Raw genomic sequence first — 25,237 nt, forward strand, 5'->3', positions numbered from 1 at the left:
CATGTCAGCTAAAGAAAAGAAGCTGTTGTCAGGAGATTTGATTCACACAGCCTTGTGATATTTCTGCCAATCTGTTTATTAGGATTAACTTCTATCCTAGTGGCAGCATTACAGCACTTAGACATTTTTCTTTGATTTTAACTCAAAGGAACTGGACAGTTCACCAAATTTATTTTCTGCGCCAAGGGAGTTTCAGCATTACTGACGAAATCTACTCTTAAAATAGTTCATGAAAATGTTCTTGTTCACATATGGAATCCAGCTGGACGTTGGTGTGAAATGTGGGCACTTTATTTCAGTTTTTCATTTAACATTTTTATGTAGCAAATGCACTTCAATGGTAATCATTACATTGTTTGAAAAAGGTACATCATTTGGGACAGTTTTAAGTTAAATGACAAATACAGAAAAAAAAAGCAACAGGACAAGCGACTACTGTCAGGTTGTTCCACTACATCAACTTAAGTCTAATATGTGCCATCAGTGGTGACATTAATCAATGCATTGCACAATACAGTGTCTTCACTAGCAATGCAAAAAACATTCAATACAGTAGCATAAAATGTATGCTATGAAAATTAACCATTAAGTAAGTATTGTGTAGCCAGCAAAGAAAAGCACATGGTGTTCACAAAGAGTTCAAAGGGATGGAGACAATCGTTTATGCTGGTTAAAAAGATCTGATGCATCAAATACTAAAAATCTCCTTAACAGCACTGTATATGCAGAGAGCAGTATGGTCTGTGTCAAAACACCACGAGTAAAATAGTTTGTTTTTTTATCGCTGGTTAAAAGGTTTCCTTCAGGTCAAGCCTCCATTTATTCACAATATCTTGACCGTAAAATATGTTGACACCGACGACCTCAGTGGCAAATATGCTGAAAACATTGTCGCTTCATGAGAATCGTGCCCCTTGCTGGACCTCATAGGTCTGACATGCGCTATCAGTGCTTGATGTATTTTTAAAGAAAGGAGGTTCAAAGCAAACTTTTTAGAGTCGTGCGTGCATGTGCGTTTAAACAGGCGACGCAGACGCGAGATGGTTCACACACATTTCACAATGCGAGTACTAAAAGTGAGTTCTGTTACATATGTGTATGTACAAAGACAGTGAGTGTGTGTCGGTGTTTGTATTTCTGTGGCTTTTTCTACATGTTTGCCACTCTGTTTTTAAATAAATAATGACATATGCTATTCAAACAAACCGTGAATACACCCAACTCTAAGGCTTGCTTTGCTGAAAACATGCTACAGTGTACACATCAGCTGACCAAATTACATCAACAAGGCGGCAGAGCACCTCAGGCAAGAGAAGTCGATTTTTCACCCACAGAAAGCCACAGGACTCTGAGGTTTGCTTGAATGGCACAACCGTATTATTTATTTTTTTCTGCAGCAGGTGAGGCCACCTCCTGATCCCAGGTTGATTAAGCCAGTTTCTGGGCAGTCTCTGTCTCCTGCTGGGTGACCTTCTCCTCAGACATGATGGTCATCCATGGTGATACTGACCGGGTGATCGTCTGCTTGGCTATGTTGTAGTGGTTAATGAGGGTAAAGAGGCGCCCGCGACCCCCAGGGCCCTGAGGGGGGAAGTTGCCATACATCCCAGCCGGCATGCAGTGACCTTGCTGCTCCAAAGAGAGAGAGAGCAAGATTGAAAATACCAACAGGAGACAATGTCAAAAGAAAAGAAAAACAGCACACGCTGAGAAACAAACTGATTCACATGTACATGAGGAAAATGGTTAAATGACAGTGACCAAACAGAGCTGTGCTGTTCAGCACCATAGCAACAGTGTCGTGGAACAGGATCAGGCTTGAACAGAAAAAGAGTCAACACTCCTTGAACCCACTGCCACAGGATTTAAAGCAAGACTGTGTAACTTTTGATGAACTGTGGGATAATGCTAAATGCTACGCTATGGAGTAGGTAGTCATAGGTCAGCAAACTCAATGATAACGCAATAATGTTTATTACACAGTGATATTTATCTAAAGTTTTCTAACATTAGCCACTTATACAGTGAATCAGCGAAAACCTATGAGGCTATTGAACCGAGCAACAGTGTGCTTTAGTTTCTTATTAATTCAACTTTTCATTTGTAAGATGAAGATTGTGTTATTTACTTTTCTTTAAAGTCACATAGTATTGCTTTAAATAAATTTATAAAGAAACCAAAAGCTGATAACGTGGCAGATGAAATAACATCTACGACTTCATGAGCTTCTTTAATGATAAAATCTAGCTATTAGAGACAAAATTCACCAAGACCTGCCCTCAATTGGCACCGACTTATCTCTTAACTCAGGAACCTTAGAAACAGCTGTAGAACCAGATACATGTTTAGACTGTTTTGCTTCCTCAATCTTTACCAACTAACTTCAATAATTTCTTCATCTAAACCATCAACCTGCCTCTTAGACCCCATCCCGACTAGGCTGCTTAAAGATGTTTTACCTTAGTCAGCACCTCTATACTAGATGATCAATCTATCTTTATCAACAGGCTATTTACCACAGTACTTTAAAGTAGCTGTAATTAAACCTCTTCTGAAAAAGCCCAAACTTGATCGGATGTTTTAGCCAACTATAGACCTATATCTAACCTTCCATTTCTCTCTAAGTTCTGGAGAAAGCAGTTGCTAAACAGCTGTGTGACTTTCTACAGAGCAATAGTTTATTTGAGGATTTTCAGTCAGGATTTAGAGCTCATCATAGCACAGAGACAGCACTGGTGAAAATTACTAATGACCTCCTTATTGCATCAGACAAAGGACTTGTCTCAGTACTGGTTTTATTAGATCTTAGTGCTGCATTTGATACCATTGACCATCAGATCCTATTGCAGAGACTGGAATATTTCATTGGCATTAAAGGAACCGCTCTAAGCTGGTTTAAGTCCTATTTATCAGATCGATTTCAGTTTGTACATGTTAACGATGAGTCCTCCATGCACGCCAAAGTTACTCATGGAGTTCCTCAAGGATCTGTCCTGGACCAATCCTCTTCACTTTATATATGCTTCCTTTAGGCAATATTATCAGGAAACATTCCATAAGCTTTCATTGTTATGCAGATGATACTCAGTTATATCTATCGATCAAGCCAGATGAAACTCATCAGTTAGCTAAACTTCAAATGTGCCTTCAGGATGTTAAAACCTGGATGACCTGTAATTTTCTCATGTTAAACTCAGATAAAACTGAAGTTATTGCTCTGGGGCCTAAGCACCTCCGTGACGCATTATCTAAAGATATAGTTTCCCTGATGGCATGCCTTGGCCTCCAGCACCACTGTGAGGAATCTTGGAGTTATCTTTGATCAGGACATGTCGTTTAAGTCTCACATTAAGCAAATTTCAAGGACCGCCTTTTTTCACCTACGTAATATTGCGAAAATCAGGAACATCCTGTCTAAAAATGATGCAGAAAAACTAGTCCATGCATTTGTTACTTCTAGGCTGGATTACTGCAATTCCTTATTATCAGGCTGCTCGAAAAAGTCCATTAAGACTCTTCAGCTGATCCAGAATGCTGCAGCACGTGTTCTGACAGGAACCAGGAAAAGAGATCACATTTCTCCTGTTTTAGCTTCTTTGCATTGGCTTCCAGTAAAATCCAGAATAGAATTTAAAATCATTCTTCTTACCTACAAAGCTCTTAATGGTCAGGCACCATCTTATCTTAAAGAGCTCATAGTACCTTACTACCCCACCAGAGCACTGCGCTCCCAGAATGCAGGGTTACTTGTGGTTCCTAGAGTCTCCAAAAGTAGACTAGGAGCAGAGCGTTCAGCTATCAAGCTCCTCTCCTGTGGAACCAGGTTCCAGTTTGGGTTCAGGAGGCAGACACCATCTCCACATTTAAGAGTAGGCTTAAGACTTTCCTCTTTGATAAAGCTTATAGTTAGGGCTGGCTCAGGTAGTCCTGAACCATCCCTTAGTTATGCTGCTATAGGCCTAGACTGCCGGGGGATTTCCATGATGCACTGAGCTCCTCTCTCCTCTACTTTCTCTCCCTCTGTATGCAACCTCATCCCATTATTGCATGTTACTAACACAACTTCTCCCCTTTCTGGTAGTCTTGTGCTTTCTCGTCTCTCTCTCTCTCTCCTCCTATCACTTCCTGCAGGTTTTCTGGCTGTGGAGCTGTGGAGTCTGGATCTGTGGCTGCGGGTCACCTGCTGCCCCCGTGTTCCTGCTCGACACCCTCTGCTGCAACGACTATTGTTGCTAGTCTTATTGTTATTTTGTTATTATAATCATTAACATTACGATGGTTACCATTAACACTATTATAAATATCTGTACCATTTTTCATTTAGTTTATAGCAACATTACCTTCACTGTCTGTACCTCTGTGTGTATATTGTGTAGGCTCTCTCTCTCTCTCTCTCTCTCTCCCCCCCCAGACCTGCTCTTTTATGAAAAGCGCTGTGAGATAACTGTTGTTGTGATTTGGCGCTATATAAATAAAATTGAATTGAAAATTGAAATTGAACATTTATATCAAAATGCTACCTTCAAAATACAGATCATGCCTGCAAACAGAAAACTATTAAATTGTTCTTAAGCTTTTCTAGTGCATATAGATATCCAGAGGGTAAATTAAGGGTAGGTCTCACTTGAAATTTCTCAGAATCTTGAAAAACGCAGGCCTGCAACTGCTCACCTTCATTGCAACACATTGTATAAACACCTCAGACATGTCTGTATGTATAAGAAACTCATTTACATATCTCTTTTAAAACAATGCTGAAACACTTGGTTAACCCAGGTAACAATAGAACATATCACCATCAGAAAGGGTCACAAACAACGATGTTCGTAAGGGATTACCGTGTAAACAAAGCTGTCAGGGCAAGGCTGCTCATACTGGTAGACCTTGTAGACAACCAGGAACACCACACACACCAGGAAGGCCAGGGCGCAGATCACCAGCAAGGTCACCTAAAGGAGACACAACAGCTCCATCATCAGCACAAGACCTGTGTGACAGCTCTGCGTTCTTCACGAAACGAAAACGAGTGGGCAGATTGGAAAGAAATGATTTAATTGTTTTAGAATATTTCTGCTTTTCTTTAAATTACAGGTTAAACAGCAGTGCAAGGCTGCAGTATTGAACTCACATTGGTGTGTACACCAGTAACTAACAGCCAGTCAGGGCTACAGGATATTCTGCAGACAGTAACTCTGCAGGAAAATGGCTTGTGTGACCATCTGTATAGCCCAGCTCTCACCTCTCAGGGGAGTTATGTAACGGCCACTGGTGTTTCTAGGAAGTGGGAGGGTGGGGGTAACACAAGGTGTGGGAGAAATCACCTCATTACTGGCATAAATGTCTAGACCCAAGGTGTGCACAAGGTATTTATATTTATTGATCTGAATGCTACTGTGCTTGTGGAGGAATTTGATTATTTCAAACAAATAGCAGTGAAACAGAAACAGTGAAATCCTGATGCAAATTTTCAGCGCCTCTGCTGTCAGAATATTCTTCAGGAATTCTTTGGAGTACTTTTTGTACTCTTCCAATATGTTTTTTTTGGCACAGGTTTGATAAGACTTAACAGCATGAATCAGTATGAACAAAAGGATGTCCTTTTTATCGGTCTGTATGAATCCTGCAGTTACACAGCGGAGCAGACAGGTGAACACCTGTACAAGGCAAAAGCAACAGGAGATTATGAAAGCGACTGTGAAAGGGCTGCCTGCCGCATTTCAAAGCACCGATCAGAGGGTGCGAGCGGTGCTGTCTGAGACAGTGATGTGGCTCCTTGCCCTTTCAGATGTTTGAGAATTAAAGCCCAGTGACTAAAGAAGACTTTACACACCTCACAGAGACAGCTTCATCTGTTGATTTTGAATGTGGAGGGAGAGTACTGTAATATAGTTTTATGCATTTTAAAGTGTGCATTAAAGTATTTCACTCAGATGTGGAGCCTGGGTGTCTTGACCTTTTCTTTTACATAAGCATATGGGGGGGGGGATGCTGCCGTTGGGAGACCATAGCCAGGCAGCACCTGAATTAATGAGAGTTTCAGAGGGCGGGGTTAAGTGAACCATTGTGCATTTTGTCTCCCTGTGTAGCAGGACAAAATGACAGGCGGCAGGACGTGAAGGTGGCCTGAGCAAAGAAACCACAGAGAGGGTTGGATTGTTGGGGGGATATCATGACGCCGGTGACAAATGTCCGGTGCCAAAGCTGCCTGCTCTCCAGCACGTGTAGGAGTGTGACAGATATTGGGGGGGGGGGACGATGTGTGAAACACAGATGGCGGTAGCGGGGTTGCTCTTACTTTGAGTCGCTCAGATACGCCTTCGATGATGCTTATGGAGAACTCTGCGATTTTTGGAGATCGTAGTTTTCCCTTCTTGCTCTCACCATCATAGTCTGCCTTTGTCTTCACCACCACCTGGTAGAAAAACATGACACACGTGCATGAGAGACGACCTAATAAGCTTGCAGCTACAGCTAGAAGAGGAAATGAGAGGCCACAGAAGCAGGATGGGGGGAAAACATAAATTTGCAGGCCTATCTTTTTGCATAAGACATAATAGATCTTTAAGGATGAACATGGGTTTCTCAAAGAGAGTTTTCCTTCATTTTCACCAGTTTAATTGGACTAATTGGAATGATGGAAATGCATAAATTAAGGCACTCACTGTGGCTCTCCAAATCAATGGGGGGTCGGAATAAAACAAACAAAATATATCTTACCTTATCTGGTGGAGGAAACTGCAGCTGACTGGCATCTAATGGTGTTATGAGAGGGATGGTGTCAAATCCGTCTTCAGAAACCACCTTCCCGTTATTTTTCTCGCTGAAATTATTCCCCAGTTTAACCATTTTCCCTGCACGAAAAAAACACCAAACTGGAGGGGGAAGAGGGGTAAACAAGCGTTTAATAGGATACTCCTTGAACAAAGGCATTAACGGTGATTCTCTGCTCCTGTGTGATCACAGAAATACCGTTTAAGGAATCCTGTGTGTCATTTCTGTGAATTCAGATTTTTCGTCTTCTTCTTTTTCACATGCAAGCAGTACAAAGTGATGTGCATGATGTGGTGCGCTTTTGTGGGCCATGAGAAAGCCTTTTACCCACAAAAGCGCAGGAGAGGACACGCAAGACTTCGACATATCGGCACTGATGCATCACGGTGGGGAGGGAAGAAATGATTTACCGCATCCACACAAACACTTACCAGCTCGGTCGAGTAGCGTTTTGAGGCAGCGTATTTTTCCTGATGTGGTGACTTCACTGCTCCAGCGCTGCTATATGTTGGTTTGAGTTTTTTTTTTTTTTTTTTTTTTTTGGTGTGACGCAGCCGATTTGCAGAGAGCTGGTGCACAATATGGCCAGCTGGGTCTGTGCGCCGCGAGCTGGATGCTGCTGCTGGCGTCTGGCTGCACTGCAAGTGATGTAACGTCCTAATCACATCCATCCCTAACAAGTCTGATCAGTGGCAGCAAACCCAGGAGCTGGAGCACACTGCCAGAGCTGAGATTAGTGTGCCAAATGTTTTTATGTTTTTACCAAGAAAAGCAGAGAGTAGGCCTAAATGTAAAACATTTCAGTTCGTGGTTTGCATACAGCCAGTAGGTGTAGTGTCTCCTGCAAAAATGTGCCATCTTTGCAATCACTGTAGTTCCAAGAGCAGATTTATTAGAAACTGGCATAAATTCTGAGGTAAACTGATGTTTGAAAGTAGTTTTCTGAAAGATGTTGATTTAGTGTATTGGGTGATTGGCTGCCTGATGATGATTTTTTTTTTAACTTGGCTTCAGACTCTAAACGTGCTATCATTGATAGTATTTGTATGTGTCAAATGACAATGTGAAAAGGGGAGCTCCTAGTGACTAGAACCTATAGAGAATTAAGGCTAGCTGTCAGGCCCACAACTGCTCTCTGTCAAGTGAAAAAAAAGAATGCAGATAGACACACAGTTAGTGACTAGCTGTTGAACACTTAGCTGCTAAAGAGCCAGATATTTCCCTCCCTCTGAGTTTGAATAACCTATTCATTATTGAAGAACTTTATTGGTTAAAACAAGAGACTTTGTTCTCTAACTCTCATCAAAGAGCAGCAGCCTATAAAAGAAGACTGTAAAAAGGAAGAGACAATAAAGAGAGGATGCAATTAAATTAAATATTAAAGATAAATAAGATAAAAGGGATACAAATGAAATATATGTAGGCATATCTAAAGGTGCATGCATACAGTGTAACTTGGGTAGTGCAGCCTTGGCAGTGTAAACATGCAATCACAGTAACTTTAGAGTCCATGGTATAAAGTGCTCAGTGCACTGTGGCAGCCAAGAGGAACGGGTCGGTCGGGTGGGTGACAGGCTGGTTACTTCAGTTCTTCAGCAGCTATGGGTGTATACCTATGGGTGTGGGTGAAGGGGGGGCAGAAGCTGTTCCTCAATGGACTTAGCTTCACCAGGTAGCCACAAACACAATTGCTAACAAGTTAACCACATCAACTTAAAGGGTAATCAATGTTTCCACTGCCCCAAAGTGGCCAAAAAAAGGATTTTAGGATTTAAGGATTAAAGAGTCACTTAAGACCAGGCTGAAAGGCAGTTTTTCACTGCCCTCTCTGGTTGAATGTTTCAAGCCTGTCTCAGTTCTGGCTGGGTGATGGTCAGCAGTGTGCTCTGTTGCTGTGTTGCACCTGGAACCACATTTAACAGTGATGTCACAGTGTCCTGAATAAACCTGTCTGTACATCACTGCCGCACGGTGAGAGGTTAAACTACTGGACGTTAACAGACATTTTCAGGGGGTGTTTATTAATGTTCCTTAAAACCTGGCTTCAAATCATCAAGTAAGCCTATTTGTCTATAACATTAAATATTCATGTCTACATAAGAAACAATAAAAAAAAATGTTTTAAACATCTTCACATCAACATCAGTTTTCTGAAATGTTATGTTTAAATAGGTCTATGCAAATGAGGTATTATCTATTTAAATACGTGCTGCTTTGCAAACTTTTCAGAACAGAAATCTGAACATCACAGCCAGGTTCAAAATTCCCGTTTCATTTTCTTGACATATTACTGTCCATATATCAGAAAATACTGTCAACAGCCATGAAAAAAATTTACTTTCACCATACTTTTACATAAATCAGGCTATGAATCATATGTGAATAAACACCTTTGTCAAAACCTTCAGAATGTAGTTAGGAATAAAACTGGAAAGTTTGGTGTATATAAGTGCTACAGAAGAGGAGATTTCTGGCTCAGTATGAGGAAAAAACTAATTTTGAGAAAACAAAGCCTTTAAAAATATGTACTGTAAAACACAGGTGAAGAGGCAAAAAATAACTCATTCGAAACTTCCCCCACTTACATTAAAACAAGTATTTTCTGTATGTTCTGTTTAAATATACAAATGAGGCATTGCCTAACTTTTGGTGAATTTAGGATAAATCTACAGATGCTGCTATCCTTTCGCTGACATTACTCAGTAATGACTTTATGGCCTATATGCTTATATGTCCACACGAGTATATTTCCCATATTTGGTCATTTATAGTTTCCGTTGTCTCAAATTTGGTCTGTAGCCTATAAAAAAAGATGGAGAGAAAAAAAACATTGTGCCATGAATCAGTCTGTGTGAGTGTAGCAATGAACCTTAGATCATCAGAGCGTCAGAAATGCCAGGATCCATTAGGCTAAGATACACTAGCTATACTTAATCACCTTAAATTATTAACAAACACACCTCCCGGCATACAATACATAATCCTACAAAATTCATAACATTAGCAATGATTTTACTAAGCCCTTTATGACATCTCATCAAGTGCCTCGAAATGGAGCAAAATGAAGCTCTGTCTGTGCATATCATCCAGTAGCTTGTTGCCAGGCTACAGTGCAAATGAAAGGGAGTTAGGAGAGGATGCATAAATGACCAAGTCCAGCTTGTTAATCCACAGTGAAATGGAAGCAACAGCAGAGAAAACTAAAGCGATATCATCACATGTTGAGATAGAAGCCACAGTGTGATAAAGAGTGTGTGATGTGTCTATGGTGCGAAGTCATTAGCTATCAGATTTCCCTCCGGGTGGCATGAGAGGTAAAGTCATGTGTTTCCCGAAAGCAAATACAGTGTGGTGAGGAAGTGTGTACAGTGACACCGTTTGATAGCTTGGCATTGTATACCTTGTATTGTATCCTTTAGATGTGAAGGAATACCTGAGCTGGATGGAGTGAATCAACTGTGCCTGAATCTGTAGGTTTTAATACAGATTCTCAATAAACCAATACCCTTTAGTTTCAATGTGCCAAATTTAGAAACGTCAACATTATAAACAGGTCGAAATGTACAGAAATAACAACGTACATGGATGTCTACTGCTTTCTGCTTGGTATATGTGCTCAGCCTTAATGATACAAATGGACTCTCCTTTCTTTTAGATATTATTCTTATATAGATATTGATATCTGTCCCATGACTTAGGCCCACCAGTTATCACTGTATGTTGCAGTGCAGGTAATGCTCCTGCAGGCCTGTAGTTTCAGCCTCTGCAGGACTCCACTGGGGTTAAAACACTTGGCCTCAATACCTGCAATAATCTCACATGTATTCTCAGCAGGCCCCTGCTGATGCTAGTTCTTATTTAGAGCTGAGAGTCTGTCTGAGAGCATGTACTAAAATGACATAGAAAAGAGATGATCTTACACTATAACCCTGTATAAAATGTTTTCAGCTATGCACTGTACAATGTACAGTTCTTGTTAGCAGCAGCTGGCTTCTTCTGCAGTTGCCTTCTCAGGAAAAACCACCAGAGGGAGACACCAGCTTACTTATTATTTACAACCCATGACTGCTGTCAAATGCATAGTGTGATTATTCTTGTTTATGTGTGATCATTACCATCTCTATAACTGAGAAAAAAAACTGTGAAATGATGATACTTAACCGTGTTCATTTCTTTAAACCGGCACAACAAAAAGGCAGCACGGCAGTCACAACTGAACAGATGTTTCCTTTTCGTTTGATTTATTCTGCACATTTAAATCTCATTTACTGAAGTAAAGTACAAGTACCTCAAAATTGTACTAAAAGTGTAAAGTGTGGCTGAACCTTATACAGCACTGCAACTGCTGCGTCTTTAAAACCCACTCTGTTCTTGGCTCTTTGCCCAGAAAGTTCATTTCCCATTTCCCATCCAGCCACATGGACTAAGCTCAGCCACGCAGAGAGAACAAGTATTTTTCACTCACGGAGCGGCAACTCCAGCAGCAGTCTGAGCACAGACTCCCCTAAGGACCCGTGTCACTGAACGAGGACTTTTACATCCACTGTGTTGTGAAGGACACAAACCTCCCGGCAGATCCGTCACAGCCTGTCAGTTCTCAGAGAAGCCAAGGTATGATTTAGACTCTAAAACTCAAAGTGTGACGGCCAGTCTGCCTGTCAGGTGCCCCATTGTTCATAATATTATGTGCTATGCGTACACACTATATGTCTGCTTTAGTACACTGTGTTTTCAGGTATTGATCTGCTGACTTTCGGATGTCAGATGACACACTGAATGTGCTGTGTCTGGTTTAAAAAATCCTGCTGCCATGTGGGGGCTATTGTCTTTTGCATGAATACAAAGCCTTCTTTTCATGAATCTATAATTCCCCTCACAAGTCGACCCAGCAGTTTGTGGTGGGTGTGATGTATGGAGCTGTTAACTACTTCTGCTCAATTAATCTTGTGAAGACTCACAGTGACAAGCAGGCTACTGAGGTTGTTGCCCTTGAAGAAGAATGAGTCCCAAAGTTTTGAATGGAAAGAACAAAACAGTTCAGACTGAAATGTTTGGTTTGTTCAACTTCTCGCAGCAGGCAGCAGTGACCAGGCTGTATAAACAGGATGCAAGTCTTCACACACACAATTAACACACTCCAGTCGGTGCTCTGGTTGAGTGAACACCACCACCACCACCAGTGCTGGTGATGTAATAATCAGAGTGAGATGTTTTCTGTAAACCGGCCGTCTTGTTGTTGTGGACAGCTCGCATGGAGGCTGCATTCTGTGAGCTGAGGTTTCTGGAGGATTTTCTGGGAAGATGAGGTCACTGGGAGACACACCCAGGAGGCTCGGGCTCCGAGCAGGGAAGGACCAGGCATGGAAGACGGTCAACAGCAGCTCTGACTGAGTCACTTGCCGGGGGGAAGCCGTAGTCTCATTGGAATTTCCATTCAGTTTGGAGCATAAGAATTCTTGTCTGGACGTGGTATTTATACTGAGACACAAGGCATTATATACATTGTTTCCCCCTCAAAAACAGCTTAGGACAGCTATAATAGGATTACAGAATGTGCTTTATTTTTACACAAATTACACTTTTTGTAAGAGGTTTCATTTTCCAAATTGTGTAATCTTATTTCCTGATATGAAAAGGACCATGTTAAAAGAGGGCGCTTTGTTAAGTAAAATACAAACATATTTTCTCTGGAATGCGGTTGGAATGAGGAACATTTCCTCTCAGCCAAAAGGATCAAGTTGGATGGCCTGTGAACTTTTGGAAGCATTTAAACCCCACTTCCTAACCTCTTCTCTCCTCACATGATCGTCCACATCCAACAAGTGCATTCTTTGTGCTCGAGCCTCTTTTGACTTCCCTCCAAGAATCACAGTTTTAAAATAGTGCAGTGTTTTCAGCCTGAGTGCTCTATTCTGATTTATGGAGGCTCAGCCACCGGTGTGGACGGACGTGGCTGGGAGGGCTGTCCGGACAGGAAGTGAAGTGTTGGGGAAGTTGAGTCAACACAGGACTGTTTCTCAGACTTGTGTCGCTTCTGGTCTCGTGCCTCTCAATGGAATCACAGGCACAGACTGAGACTGAGATAACACGAAGTTACAAGCGCAGGCAGACAGACATGCCCTGGCTGAAATTAAATGAAAGTGATGGGAGTCTGGCCGGGAAGGGCAGGTTTTCTGCTTCTGTCTGGATCAAAGAGAGAGGAAACAAGCGCAGCTGAAACAGAATTCACACACACATTATTGATTCTCTTTATAAAGAGTTGCCACAGTGGGATGGGTACAGTGTTGCATCATGAATGGCTTGAAAAGAGCACAAAGGCATCAAAGTCTTGTTCAAAACACACTGGGTCCTTACAATCAAAAACATGCTTGTGTCATCCTTCATTTGGAATATCATTCATCCATTTTTTTCATACTAGGCTATATATTTCACTAATCATCCACTGATCTGTGCACCACATTTACGCAATCTACTTGGCTGTGCTGAAATATTACAGTGGAGTGGACTATAAAGAAAGGACTCCCATGACTGTTCATGTACACTGTATATTACACAAGGACTTCTGCACACAGCAGGGTGGGTTTGACCCGCTCTGACGAACACATTGTGATTGGCGTTTCAAAGCAAAACAAGCTGTGGTCAGCTCTGAGCAACGCAATACACCAGACGAGCTCTGAAAACACGCAACTGCTGTTCTACTCTTTTAGAAGACATCACAACGTTTTCCCTCACTGAACTGTATTTTCGAGTGGTTTGCTTTGCAAAATTTCCAGTCTGCGATGCTGGCAGCCCAATACAGCCCAGCCCTTGGTCATGATGTAGAAGGCTGTAGAAATGAATGACATCCTGCCCCGTGTAAGGGAAACTGTGAATGACGATAAAGAAGGAGTTGCTCTCTTACTATTACTACAGAACGCAGACTCTGGTAGTGTTCACAGTCTACCAGTTGATGTCAGGCTTCGCTCATTGACAGATCAGGATTTACCCTGCATGTCTGGACAATGTTTTCTCCTCACCTTCCACCGGGTGGCAGAGCGGTGTGAGAGATTAGACCTGCAACACTGTTGTTCAAAACCTTTTCAGGTTAAACTGAACAAAGGAGGTAATTTTCCCTCTCAGATTGTTTCATCTTAAGAATTTTTCACAAAACATGGCTATGGCTAAAAGTAGACACTAACTGGATGAACTTAAGGACTACATTTGTGCTTCACAAAGCCCTTTAGTGCTAAGGTCCTAACTCTGAAAGTAGTTAGGTTTCTCTTAAAAGCATCTTTTGATAATTAAGATAATTACCACCATTTATTTTTTCAAATCCACCCCTTCTCTTAGCTTAGGAGTTCTCTCTGTTGCTCAGTAAAGCAGCTCTCAGCAGCTTTGTGAGTAGCTCATATGAGGAAACTCTTAAGTAATTGTTTTTTCTTTCTTTCTTTCTTATCTTCTGACCCCTTGGATTTATACCAGGAGTAATACATTTCTCTCAGAGACTCAGACTCCTCTTAACTATCAAGATTGGGAGAAAGGACGTACACTTTATCTAAATACCTGAAACCTTCTATTCACAATAGAAACATACCTGTTTAAAAATAGCACACAACATTGTGTTATTTTACAAGTCTGTGTGAGTGGGTATGCCATGCGATGTGTGGTATGAGAAAGAAAGATGACTTTTCCTTGCTCCTTGACCTTTGACCTGTGTACAGCTCAAAGCTGTGGAAAACAAGGTGTCACTATGAGAGTCAGACATGGTAATGGCAAGTTTTAGCGACAGTTAAAAATTCCAGTTGGTCATAACTTTCTTTACACCTGTGGCTTTTTTAATTCTGTTTGGTAAAACAGTGTTATCTTAAAATACCGACATGGTGGTTTCATAAATCACAAATACTGTGCGTGAAAGATGCCAAATTAGATACATTTGTTTGATTACGGTCTTGAACAATCACAAGGATTATTAACACTATTCTGTTTCAGCTCCAAACCTAGATTTAAAGAAGACGTGTTTCCGCTTGCCTGTGAGAGTACAACCCAAGGAAAAACAGCTGCTTCAGGAATAGTCACATTTTCTCATTGCGAGAGAAGTGAAAGTGTATTCTCTCTACCAGATTAAATATGCACCGGCACTACTTATGTTGCACAGTTTTCACAGCCTGTGTACAAGAGGATTCAGTGTAACAGTTGGGAAAATGCCTTTCAACGTGGCCAGCAAACCAAAAGAGATTCAGTTACTGGTAAATTATCAGTCACGCAACAGGCCATGAATAACTAAAATCAGCTGCCCTAAAGGACTTAGAATCACTTCACATGTTTTGCATAATAACTTTTGGGGAAAACACATTATGAAGCCTCCACTTGAAAAGAACAGTGGCCCAGTGTTCTTCTTAATGCTCCCACAGTGTCAAGAACTGGTCAAGCCAGATCTCTGAAAAGCTCGGAGTCACATCGTCACACAGGCATGAATTCCCACTATATCTCATGACTCAGATCTTTTTTCTTTTTATGGCTGAGACTTTCTACCCAATACAAGAGGACACAGGCTGATCCCTCCCAATTTTATTACACTACAGTATCAGCTGCTGAATGTTTACTTCCAGTACATGCAGTTACGTTGAGGGAGGAGACTTGAGGAGGGAGGAAGAGGAGGACCCACCTGTCAAAAAGAGAAGAAACCTGGTAGCACTGCTAGTCTCAAAGGAGTGCAGGAGGGAATGCCTGCTAGCTAACGCACTGGTGGCTGTCTATTGACTGCAGAGAGGGGCGATCAAAATGGGCGGCAACATAAGTCAGAAGAAGAGCAGCAGGCGAGGCAGCTCAAGGAGTCACACAAACAGTGCCATGTGAGTCAAATCACCTGTCTGATGCTGATGTTACATTATAGAAAATCTATTCTAACTTAAGTCTTAATTTGTTGACTTAAAATTGCTTACAGCTGAACCAGTGATGAATGAGGCGTTCTCTCCCACACCGCTAGTTCATATTTGTGAAGTCGTAGACAGTTATAATAATGCAGTAGCAGTGAGAATATAGAACACACATACTGCTCCACTATAACTATACGTGCATTCGTCTTTCCTTTTGCTGCGAGAGTGGCCTCTGTTCAAGCGTACACTTGCACACACATGCAAATATTCACACACCCTCAAAATTAACCAACAGATAAAGGCTGCATACAGACAGACTGTTAAATGTGTTTGCTCGCTGGCCTTCAGCAAACACACCAGTGACAATAAAATAGGGTCTGATCTCACGTAATTAGCAAAGAGAACCAAATGGTTGAGCATGTTCAAAATTTAATTTAGTGTAAAAAAAAAAGAAGAAGAACAAAGGGGGTGAGGGGGGTTAGGACAGTATTACACCGAGCAGTTGTGACTGGTTTATCATGATCAGTGTTGTCTAAACAGATCCAGAGTTGTCTCATATCACAGCATGATCTCATTGTGAGAAATATAGCTTCACTGTGTTAAAGCTTGTTTTGGGAGAAACAGTGGCAGCTCTGCCCTCTGTAGGTCAGACTACAGACACACTGGAACATGAACGCTGCTAGTCTTCAAGAGTTTTTTTCCCCACACAGATCACTTATGGACGTGGGAGGGATACATTCTACAACCACAGCTAGTGACTTTTACAAATTCTGTGAATGCCCAGCACTGGAAGCTTGACAGGTAGTGTTGGTCACTGTGACATAACTGTGGTTCAACAGTTGTATCAAGAGGAAACTCGGCTCAGAATTAATTCGTTGCTGAGCTCTTCAGCTATGTTTCCTCATGCTGAAGGCTGAGACAGAGTATAACAACACTACTTTACAGACAGCAGACCACACTTCCTCAGAAAGTAGACTACCTTTGCTCTCCACTCTCGCTTACTCCTAACTTTGGTCTGTATCAAAACCCGCTTGTGCGTTTGTCGTCTCAGACTCTTCCGCTTTGACCCAGGCTTTGGGTGACGTGTTCTTCTGTGTTTTAGGTGACAGCATGTCAGGCTGGCATGTATCAGCAAATCTCTCGCGTGCTTTCTCCCAGTTCTTCTGGGACTTCGATTTGGTTACAGAGACATTGTCTAGAGACATGGCGGCACCAGCCCCCAAACCCGACTGGGACTTTCTGATTTTCAGTTCAATCTGCGGAGAAAGGAATGAGACAGAAATATAATCGTTTGGTTGCTTCACAATACATTTTAGTCAAAACAGAATCTGCCATCAGGAAATCATCAGATTGTCTTACCGGGGCTTTCATTCCAGTTCCCTCTTTACCCAGTCCCTCTCCTCTCTTCCAGCCCATCTTTTCCAGCATTTTCCGTCCTTTATTGACTTCACTGATCTCCCTTTAAGAAGACAAGCAAGACATAATACGTCATTACCAAGTCATCCATTATTTTCCTTCTTTAGTAGACATAGTCAGTGACAATATACTAACTTATGAACAGAAGCGGGTGCATCATCTCGTTGGAAAACACCCTCGCTGCCCACCGTCTGTCGTCGACACTCTGCTCGGTCTGTGTATTTGGGGTTCCTCAGGGCTTTGGCCTCCTCATACTCAGTGCTCTGTTTACAGAAAAGCACAGAGGTAATTGTCTACATAAAGAGAAGACTTTAAAAAGAGGGTTTAAAAGGTAAAACAGCTGCTGCTGGTCCTGACAACACTCACCTGCAGGCCATATTTGGCCTTCATCTGCTTCAGCTCCTTTTGTCTCAGTGCTTCTTTATCCTCTTTGGTGAGAGCAGGGCCTTTGGGAAAACACAGAGTGAAGCCAAATCATCCACTGTACAATCATTTTCTTCTCATGTCTTCGAGCGTTATGAGGTCAACAACCACAACTGAGAGCCTTTGTTTGAGGAATGTTTTTTTTAAAAAGCATGTCAGGCTTTTTTCAAACATGTGTCAGTTCAGTTAAGGCTTAATACTTCACTGCGGTTCACCTGTATTTTCCTCTCTCTTGTACTTGCTGAGGTGAGCCAACACCTGACCGGGCTCACAGCCATCGCAGGTATCAGTCCCTGAGTGGATATGGAAGGAAAGCACGGTCTCTCCCATCTTCACCTCGTCACCGTGCATCAGTGCGTGTGGATCACACTTGGTTTTGGGCTGCAGGAGATTCAGTTATAATGTCATTGCCAAGTTAAAGTTTTACTGTTTTATTTAGAGGAAACAAACAGAGACACAAAATGGTGACCTGTAAGATCCTGTTGCCGTTGATGACGGTTCCATTTTGACTCCCCTGGTCCACCAGCATGTAGCTCTGCGTCTCCTGGTCAAAGTACACCTCTGCGTGGAACTAAAACAAAACACAGTTCCCAGTTAGAAACATCCCATTACCCTGCGTTACTCAGCTGAGTTATGTCGATCCCTGGAGGAAAATAAAGGTGGTGAGGGGTACCTTGCTGACTCCCATTTCTGGTATTCGGATCGCATGGTCCATATCTTTCTCTCTGCAACAGAAAGGCAGCAGGTTGTCTTCAAACCGTTTCCCTCTGCGGCAACCCATTTTAAAAGCTCGGAATGAAAGTTACAAACCTTTTACTGATATATAACTTGTGCTGCCACATGACAATAGAGAAAATAGCACACACCTGCCAACAGTGGCTGGACAGTCGGCTGTGATGATGAACAGAGTGCCCACCTGCAGCACTGGAGATCTGACCACTGTCACTCTTACACAGGGCGGCCAAATGTCCTTGACTGCAAGAAAAACAAACCCATTGCATTGTCACAGGAACACGACAGCCTCAGAAAGCAACAGTGTTAGAAACAAATCACCAAATTATGATCTAACTAGCTTCAAGTTACTACCAGACTGAACATATTTACCCACTAATTAATGTGATGTGTGCCCTGAACAATCTCTGAATTTGGTTTGTTTTTCCTCTCACCTTCCTGAGTCTGAGTCTCCATTTCTGACTCTGGGCTGTCCCTAGAGGGGGAGCTCGAAGATGATGAGAACGAGGGAGTGGACTCCCAATCTTCTCTCTCCGACTCTGTGATCTCACCCTCTTCCGGTTCACTGTTTCCCTCCGAATCATCACTTTGAGCTGAGCTCTTTTTCTGTTTTTGCTTTTTTGACTTTGATTTCTTCCTTTTCTTCCTCGCTCTACCCTTTTCATCACTGTGAGAGCCATTTTTCTGCTTCTTCCTCTTTAATGAAGACTTGTCACTCTCTTCCCGGCGTTTAGAACATTCTTTTCTACGTGGTGCCACATCTGGACTTCGAGACTTTCGCTTCAGTTTTCGTGATTCTGTCCTCTTGGTTGTTGGCCATTCAACCCAGTCAGTTTCTTCTTCTTCCAACTTTACCTCATCAAATATGAGTTCCTGCCATCAGACAGTCAACAGTGAGATTACCATCTCCAGTGATGTTCACTGACAGCGGGCAAGCTGGCTATGTAGATCCCATGTTCCAAGCCATGTGTGGCATTGTTGTAATACATAGTTTCAGTCTTCAAAGAGAACTCACTATTGACCTCCACCAAACTACAGGATTAACGGTCCTTACTCAAATATTACTTTGCACCCAAGTGACCAATCCTTGAGTCATCTGTGGTTCATGACACTGTACAGAGTAACTAATGAAATGAACTAATTTAAAACACAGTTACAAACAACTATTTCATATCCCACGATATGAATTGACTGAATGCTTTATGATACAAATTCCCCATCTTCCACCTGGCCTTTACTTTCCTAGTTTGACCATAACATTATTAACTGTGTTAAAATGTCAACACTTATTTTAGAGCTTAATATAGACGCAAAAACACTGTGTGAATCATCACATTCAAATATGTTTAATGTGATGCTTGTGTAAATAACAGAACCTGTCACCTTTATCGCAACTTTACAAGTGATTTATGACTATGCATTCCTCCTATTGTGATGGCAAAACTATTTAGGCCCTGAACTACTATTTTGAATTTCTTTGCATGTTGATATTAAAAGGTGTACCTCTGGGGGAAGCAGTGTTCCAGTAAGAAGAAATCTTCATTTTAGCCAATGAGTTAGTCACCTCTTGCACCTAGGTCAGAGGATAATCTTTTAGTCAACTAGCCTTAAATTTATACAAAAAGAGGAAAAAAGCAAGCATTTGAAGACTGAAACAAATAAAGTCATGGGGATTTGAAATATCACGTTTTTTTAAGGGGAACCACAAAGTCAAAAAGCCAGCTGTCAGTGACCAAGTATAAAATGTATCTATGTCATGCATCAATGAAAGATTCAGTTTTTCATACCTTATCGTCCTTGTGGGAGGTTTTCTTGGACCCTTTCTTAAGCTTTCTGCCTTTCTTTTCACCCCTGGTCTCGTCTTTACAAGGCTCTGCAGAAGTTTGTGCAGCAGGCACCTCAATCCTGGAATGAAACTGGTATCGTCCACTCTCCGCATCATAGTAGTAATAAATGCCCGTGTTGGCATCATAGTACAACTGACTGGCCTGAGAAGGAGAAAAACACGTATAAGGTCCGAGGACTGGCATAAAATGTCTGCCAGAAAAAAACAAAATCACTAAATTGCTGCTAAGTTAATTCAGCTAAAGACCGCCTAATTTTAGGGTGTTTGACGAACCGAGTCATAGTAGAAGCCTGTGCTGTGGTCATAGTACATCCCAGTAGTCTCATCAAAGACAAACCCTGTCTGTGTCATAGCCTCTTCAGCAGTGGCTCTCAGTATATCAGCTATGGATCCTGCATCACCCTCCTGAAAAAGACAATGCCATTTATTGGTCATTACGTAAACTCCAATTTATGCTGAAAAATAAATAAATATATTAATACAATTAGCCAAATAATACATTAATTGAACAATCAAGTCCTCTGAAATTTTTTTTTACATTGATTTATAATGTAAAAAAAAAAAACGCATGCTTCAATTGACTTTTAATAAAACAAACCTCTGCCGTGGCTGCAACACTTTCGGCTGCTGCTTCATTTGGTGTTGAAATCTCTGCTGTTGAAACCTCTGCTACCTCTGCTGCCTCACTGCCATCAGCTACATCCACTGCTGCTACTGTGTTCATGCCTTCCTGAGTGTCTGAAGCCTCTGTGTTCTGATTGTAGCCTCCATAGTAATAGTTGTAATAATCTGGAAAGAAAGATTTGTAACAGTTTACTCGCTTTCTGACTAACTGAAATGATAGTCTAATTAAATTAACGTACATACAAAATCAACCCACCAGTTTCTGTCCACACATATTCTTCTGTCTGAGTTTCACTGTCGACTCTGTCTTTATCTTTCTTCTTACGTTTATGAATCTCTGTGCTCAGCAGGTCAACCTAAAACAAAACATTTCAAATTAATTCACTTGATATTCTTGAAACACCCACTGTAATAATATGATAATAGGATTGTAACGACTCACAATTTCAGACTGATTTAATTCAGTGTTTTATAGCAGGTGTGAAAATAAAGACCAATCCCCTGAGGTCATACTGGTGATTTGGTGGTGATGTGCACTGACCTGTTTCCTCAGGTCTTCGTTGTAGCTCTCCGTGCTCCTGTGCAGTCTTTCGGACTGGTTCAGTTGTTTCTGTAACTTGGCCAGCTCGGCTCTGCACTCTGTTAGCTCCTGCTTCAACGAGTCTACTCTCAGACGGAGTTCAGCCTCCGTGTCCTTTTCTCCATATTCGTTCTCCATTTGTTCAACTGAAGACGTTAACAATCAACTTTGTAACTTAGTTATAAAGGAAGGCGGCTTCATGAATATATCAGCCATTGTTAACTGAAGCTAGCTCGCATAACATGTTTCTGGAGACATTACAACGTTAGCTACTATTTCAACCCGAGACACTAGAAAGCCCAGTAGGCACAGAAATACTAAAGTGACTATATACTGATCAACCCAGCACTACGTTACTGCCATGTTAACTAACCCCTGATCCCAACTGTGCCCACCTAACGTAACGTTATAACTTAACTTAGCGTTAGCTTTGTCTGTAAGGTGCACTTCTTACCGGTTTATTCGTTTTCGTCTGTTTAGCGGTGAATTTCGTGTCAGCACGGCACATGAACGGACCTGAAAGTTTAAAATAGACATTTTGTAACCACTCCGTATTTCCGATACAGTCGAGTACATGTTTTGATGTTAATTAGACAGTTACAGTTATAACCGTGGTAATATTTACTGTCCACCCTGTCCGCAACCGCCATTTACTACTAGCTTACTACGTCATAACGGAAGTTCTTCTTCTTCGGATTTGGCGGACTTCTTTTCCCTCAGTGAGTTGGACACTTTACTGCCACCTATCGACGAACTATTTTGTAGCGTAACAGTAGCATATCATCTAGTACATATATCTTTTATATTTTAGCTTTACCTTTCTTCAAATTAGATTATCTTAACTCCCATGCCCTTTCACAGTGTGTTTTTGTATGTTCTTGACGGCAACATATTTAACAACAGAGCGCGGTAAGTGTCAGAAAACAGCAGTGCTCCATCTGCTCTCACTTCACAATTGTCCACTACTTACCAACTTGATCACATGATCAATGCAAGCAGCCCAACCTCAAGCTCCACCTGACTCTGACAGTAAATAAGTGGGCAGTGGACAGACTCCACCCTTTCGAGTCTAGTGTGGAAACTCTGAGTCTGATTAATGCACGTTTGTCTCTGCTCTTCTATTGGAATTCAGGAGGAGTTTAGCTGCTGAATGGCCAAGTCAGACCCTAGAGAAGTTTCTGGAGGGGGGAGTAGAGTATTAGAAAACAATACACACATGATGCATTAGCATATTGAATGGCAAGGCTCACAACACCAAAAAACATCACACACACCATACAAGTTCTCTTGAAAAAGCACTGCTGCAAATGTGGGGGATATTAGCCATTTACAAGACATTTGTCGAGAGTTTGTAGGATCAAGGCCTGCCTATCCCTAGGCTACTGTATGTAGAGTCCACTTCTTTATATTTAGGCTACTATTGTAAAGTGCATTAAAGCCTTTTCCTGCAGGAAATGCCTGTTAGGCACACTGACATGCTGATTAGATTGATTTTAGTGCATATAGTGGTGATTTATGCTCCTCTGAAGCCCAAAATGATATGAGTTCTAATGTTGATCTTGAAGAGGAAAACTGAAATAACAAAGATCTACTATTTTAAACCCTTAGAATGTAGTTTTTTTTTTTATTGTTTCAGCTGGGAGGTCTTGCATGTTGCATATTCCTTAAATAATGACTTTAATTAGATTAATACACCGCAAATCTGGGTCCAGGTAGTGTTCCAGCTTAGAAAAAGAGTTTGTCAGTTATAAACTGAATATAGTGGAGGGGAATTATGCTTCAAAGGCTTTAATAATCTTATAACTATACCTCGTGGATTGTATGTCATCATAAAGGATTTATGTACAGTTGATCAGTATGCACTAGTGGATATTATGAATGAATTATGTATGCTCAGTTAAATGTGCAAATGAAAGGGCAGCTGAATACTATAAGGCATTGTTTAACTCATAAATTGTACATGTAATGTTGGTGAGTAGGAATATGTATGCAGGCGTGCCACATAATTGATGTCAGATACTTAGTATTTTAGGTTTGTGTAAAACAAAACAGCAATGGTGTCATTTCACCACTAGATGTCACTGTTACACACAGATTGACAGCTCAGAGTGAAACAGATGGAAATGAAGTGACATGTGAGTACTTTTTTGACCTGAGAAGGTACTTATCGGTGGCAGGATGTGGTTATAACTTCCAAAATCAAAGTAAAACGTTTTCTGTCAGTAGCCAGTATATTTATCTCATTTTGCAGTTACAGCTGTCCTTGTTGCTGTTTGAGGGCTTACGTTTTAAGTTTCTCTCACAGTTGTGAAAAGGCAAAAGTCAGGGCTACTGTATGCTGATTTAGGCTAATTGTTGCACGCATCATCCCTGCCAATGGCCCTTGATCCACTTGTCCTTCCTCTCCCGCACAAATATTCCTCTGGTCACGGTTTGATTCACTTCCTTCCTCTCTGTGTGTCTACACTTATTTCAGGCATCGGAGGAAGGGCTGTTATATAATGATATGCCTCCCCTATTGTCCTCTAAAAATGAAACACAGTCTCTATTTATGGCGAGAGTATGTTTAAAGTATTATACTCTGGACTCTGTAAATATATCATGTGCATTGTTTTTCTTTGTATTCCTTCACACACTTGAGCTGAAATTACAGAGAAGACAAATATTGTTACTGGATGTTAAGCCTGACATGGAGATTAAACATAAACGTGTCATTAGTCACATTTGTACCGATGCAGACAGAATATGAGTTGCTGTGTCAACCAAGAAAATACTTTTTTTTTTCCCCAAAAATGTAATTTGGGTTCCTCCCACTGTGTTTGAAATCTGAGCTCTTTTTAAGTTGTGTTTGGACTTTGGTGGAGCCTCAGTCTGCTTGGCAAGAGCTCTGGTGGCTGTGGTGGTAGAATGGGGTGGTCTTTTATCTGGAAACACACACAGCTGCCTCACGCTACATACTGATGTTTATTGATGCCATTTTTAGACCAGAAAAGCTGCGAGTAGGACTGGCTTGTTTTTAAAGGAGTGGAAAAGATGGTGGTATTGTTTTTAGTGTGTTTCTCTAAAAGAAACTGGCAACAAATGTATTGATAGTATGTTTTTGTGTGATGGTAATAAGAACCCTTTCTTATGTAACCTACTTACCCCTGGCTACAATGAGTCTCCACTGGCCTCTCATCACTGGTTCAAGGAGCCATTTAGAATAAATAGTGAATCCATGGAAACATAGTGTTTAATGCTGTAGTGGAAAGCCACTTATAAACATCAATATATTGTGAAAGATAACCTCCACAGATGCAGTAATCGCTCCACTTTCACACCTTCCCTTTAGCGTCTACACCTAATTATGATTAATTTAAATTAATCATAATTAGGTGTAGATTGAGGATTATCATAAACTGTGGTAAGACAATAATCTTTTATTCTAATAAGCCTGAGCTACTGAGGGTCTCCACTGTTGGTCAGTGACTTAAAAAACAAGAAATCCTGATGCTTCTGCAAGACTGACAAGAAAGAGACACTAACCCCAGAATAGTAAAGGCTCAAATTCATTCTTGCGCTCCAGTGATAATCTCTTTGAACTACTTACCAACTTGATCACATGATCAATGCAAGCAGCCCAACCTCAAGCTCCACCAGACTCTGACAGTAAATAAGTGGGCAGTGGACAGACTCCACCCTTTTGAGTCCAATGTGGAAACTCTGAGTCTGACTAATGCACGTTTGTCTCTGCTCTTCTATTGGAATTCGGGAGGAGTTTAGCTGCTGCATGGCCAAGTCAGACCCTGGAGAAGTTTCTGGAGGGGGGAGTAGAGTATTAGAAAACAATACACACAGGATGTATTAGCATATTGAATGACGAGGCTCACAACACAAAAAAACATCACATACACCATACAAGTGCTCTTGAAAAAGCACTGCTGCAAATGTGGGGGATATTAGCCATTTACAAGACATTTGTCGAGAGTTTGTAGGATCAAGGCCTGCCTA

General features: G+C 41.4%; 3 protein-coding genes across 6 annotated transcripts in view; 1 reads left to right on the top strand and 2 right to left on the bottom strand.

The window, feature by feature from the left end:
- Positions 1 to 270: 270 nt before the first annotated feature.
- LOC119885806 (neuronal vesicle trafficking-associated protein 1-like) lies at positions 271 to 7,362 on the bottom strand. The gene is made up of 5 exons (XM_038696035.1): positions 7,203 to 7,362; positions 6,718 to 6,872; positions 6,296 to 6,412; positions 4,839 to 4,949; positions 271 to 1,629 (listed from the first exon to the last, which is right to left on the bottom strand). The coding sequence occupies exons 2-5, from the start codon at positions 6,844 to 6,846 to the stop codon at positions 1,429 to 1,431; spliced, it is 558 nt and encodes a 185-aa protein (XP_038551963.1). The 5' UTR covers positions 6,847 to 6,872; positions 7,203 to 7,362; the 3' UTR covers positions 271 to 1,428.
- A 3,847-nt stretch (positions 7,363 to 11,209) lies between these two features.
- tacc1 (transforming, acidic coiled-coil containing protein 1) overlaps positions 11,210 to 25,237 on the top strand; it is a 32,547-nt gene continuing 18,519 nt past the window's right edge. The window contains exon 1 of one of the 2 annotated variants that reach the window (XM_038697446.1): positions 11,210 to 11,382. Coding sequence is in view for 1 of the 2 variants with exons in the window: in XM_038697444.1 (XP_038553372.1) it covers positions 15,532 to 15,602 (71 nt within the window). In the remaining variant the exon portion in view is untranslated. Of the gene's footprint in view, positions 11,383 to 15,293; positions 15,603 to 25,237 lie in introns of those variants that run through there. The other variant, XM_038697444.1, reaches the window with a different exon arrangement.
- Positions 16,036 to 21,933, bottom strand: aggf1 (angiogenic factor with G patch and FHA domains 1). Of its 3 annotated transcripts, none has more exons than XM_038697447.1 (16): positions 21,849 to 21,933; positions 21,702 to 21,763; positions 21,209 to 21,393; positions 20,924 to 21,023; positions 20,642 to 20,832; positions 20,317 to 20,448; positions 19,985 to 20,185; positions 18,632 to 19,070; positions 18,332 to 18,440; positions 18,139 to 18,190; positions 17,935 to 18,036; positions 17,681 to 17,846; positions 17,409 to 17,488; positions 17,178 to 17,305; positions 16,986 to 17,085; positions 16,036 to 16,882 (listed from the first exon to the last, which is right to left on the bottom strand). In XM_038697447.1, the coding sequence occupies exons 3-16, from the start codon at positions 21,383 to 21,385 to the stop codon at positions 16,631 to 16,633; spliced, it is 2,229 nt and encodes a 742-aa protein (XP_038553375.1). In that variant the 5' UTR covers positions 21,386 to 21,393; positions 21,702 to 21,763; positions 21,849 to 21,933; the 3' UTR covers positions 16,036 to 16,630. The 3 variants fall into 3 exon arrangements, with proteins under 3 accessions (XP_038553375.1, XP_038553376.1, XP_038553377.1); XM_038697448.1 differs by having other exon boundaries at positions 21,858 to 21,876; XM_038697449.1 differs by lacking the exon at positions 18,632 to 19,070 and adding an exon at positions 19,701 to 19,770 and having other exon boundaries at positions 21,702 to 21,926.

This window comes from Micropterus salmoides, unplaced genomic scaffold (genome assembly GCF_014851395.1).
Source record: "Micropterus salmoides isolate LMB-PRFRI ecotype aquatic unplaced genomic scaffold, ASM1485139v1 Ms_hic_scaffold_4, whole genome shotgun sequence".
In the NCBI taxonomy this organism is placed as follows: Eukaryota; Metazoa; Chordata; class Actinopteri; order Centrarchiformes; family Centrarchidae; genus Micropterus; species Micropterus salmoides.

Coding starts and splice junctions, on each gene's coding strand:
- LOC119885806 (XM_038696035.1), bottom strand. CDS start 6,846: ATGGTTAAACTGGGGAATAATTTCAGCGAGAAAAATAACGGGAAGGTG. Junction 6,413..6,717: donor AGTTTCCTCCACCAGATAAG/GTAAGATATATT, acceptor TTTTTCTACCAG/GTGGTGGTGAAGACAAAGGC. Junction 4,950..6,295: donor GCGTATCTGAGCGACTCAAA/GTAAGAGCAACC, acceptor TGTCTCCTTTAG/GTGACCTTGCTGGTGATCTG.
- aggf1 (XM_038697447.1), bottom strand. CDS start 21,385: ATGGAGAACGAATATGGAGAAAAGGACACGGAGGCTGAACTCCGTCTG. Junction 18,441..18,631: donor GGAGACTCAGACTCAGGAAG/GTGAGAGGAAAA, acceptor TTTTTCTTGCAG/TCAAGGACATTTGGCCGCCC. Junction 18,037..18,138: donor CAGAAATGGGAGTCAGCAAG/GTACCCCTCACC, acceptor GTTTTGTTTTAG/TTCCACGCAGAGGTGTACTT.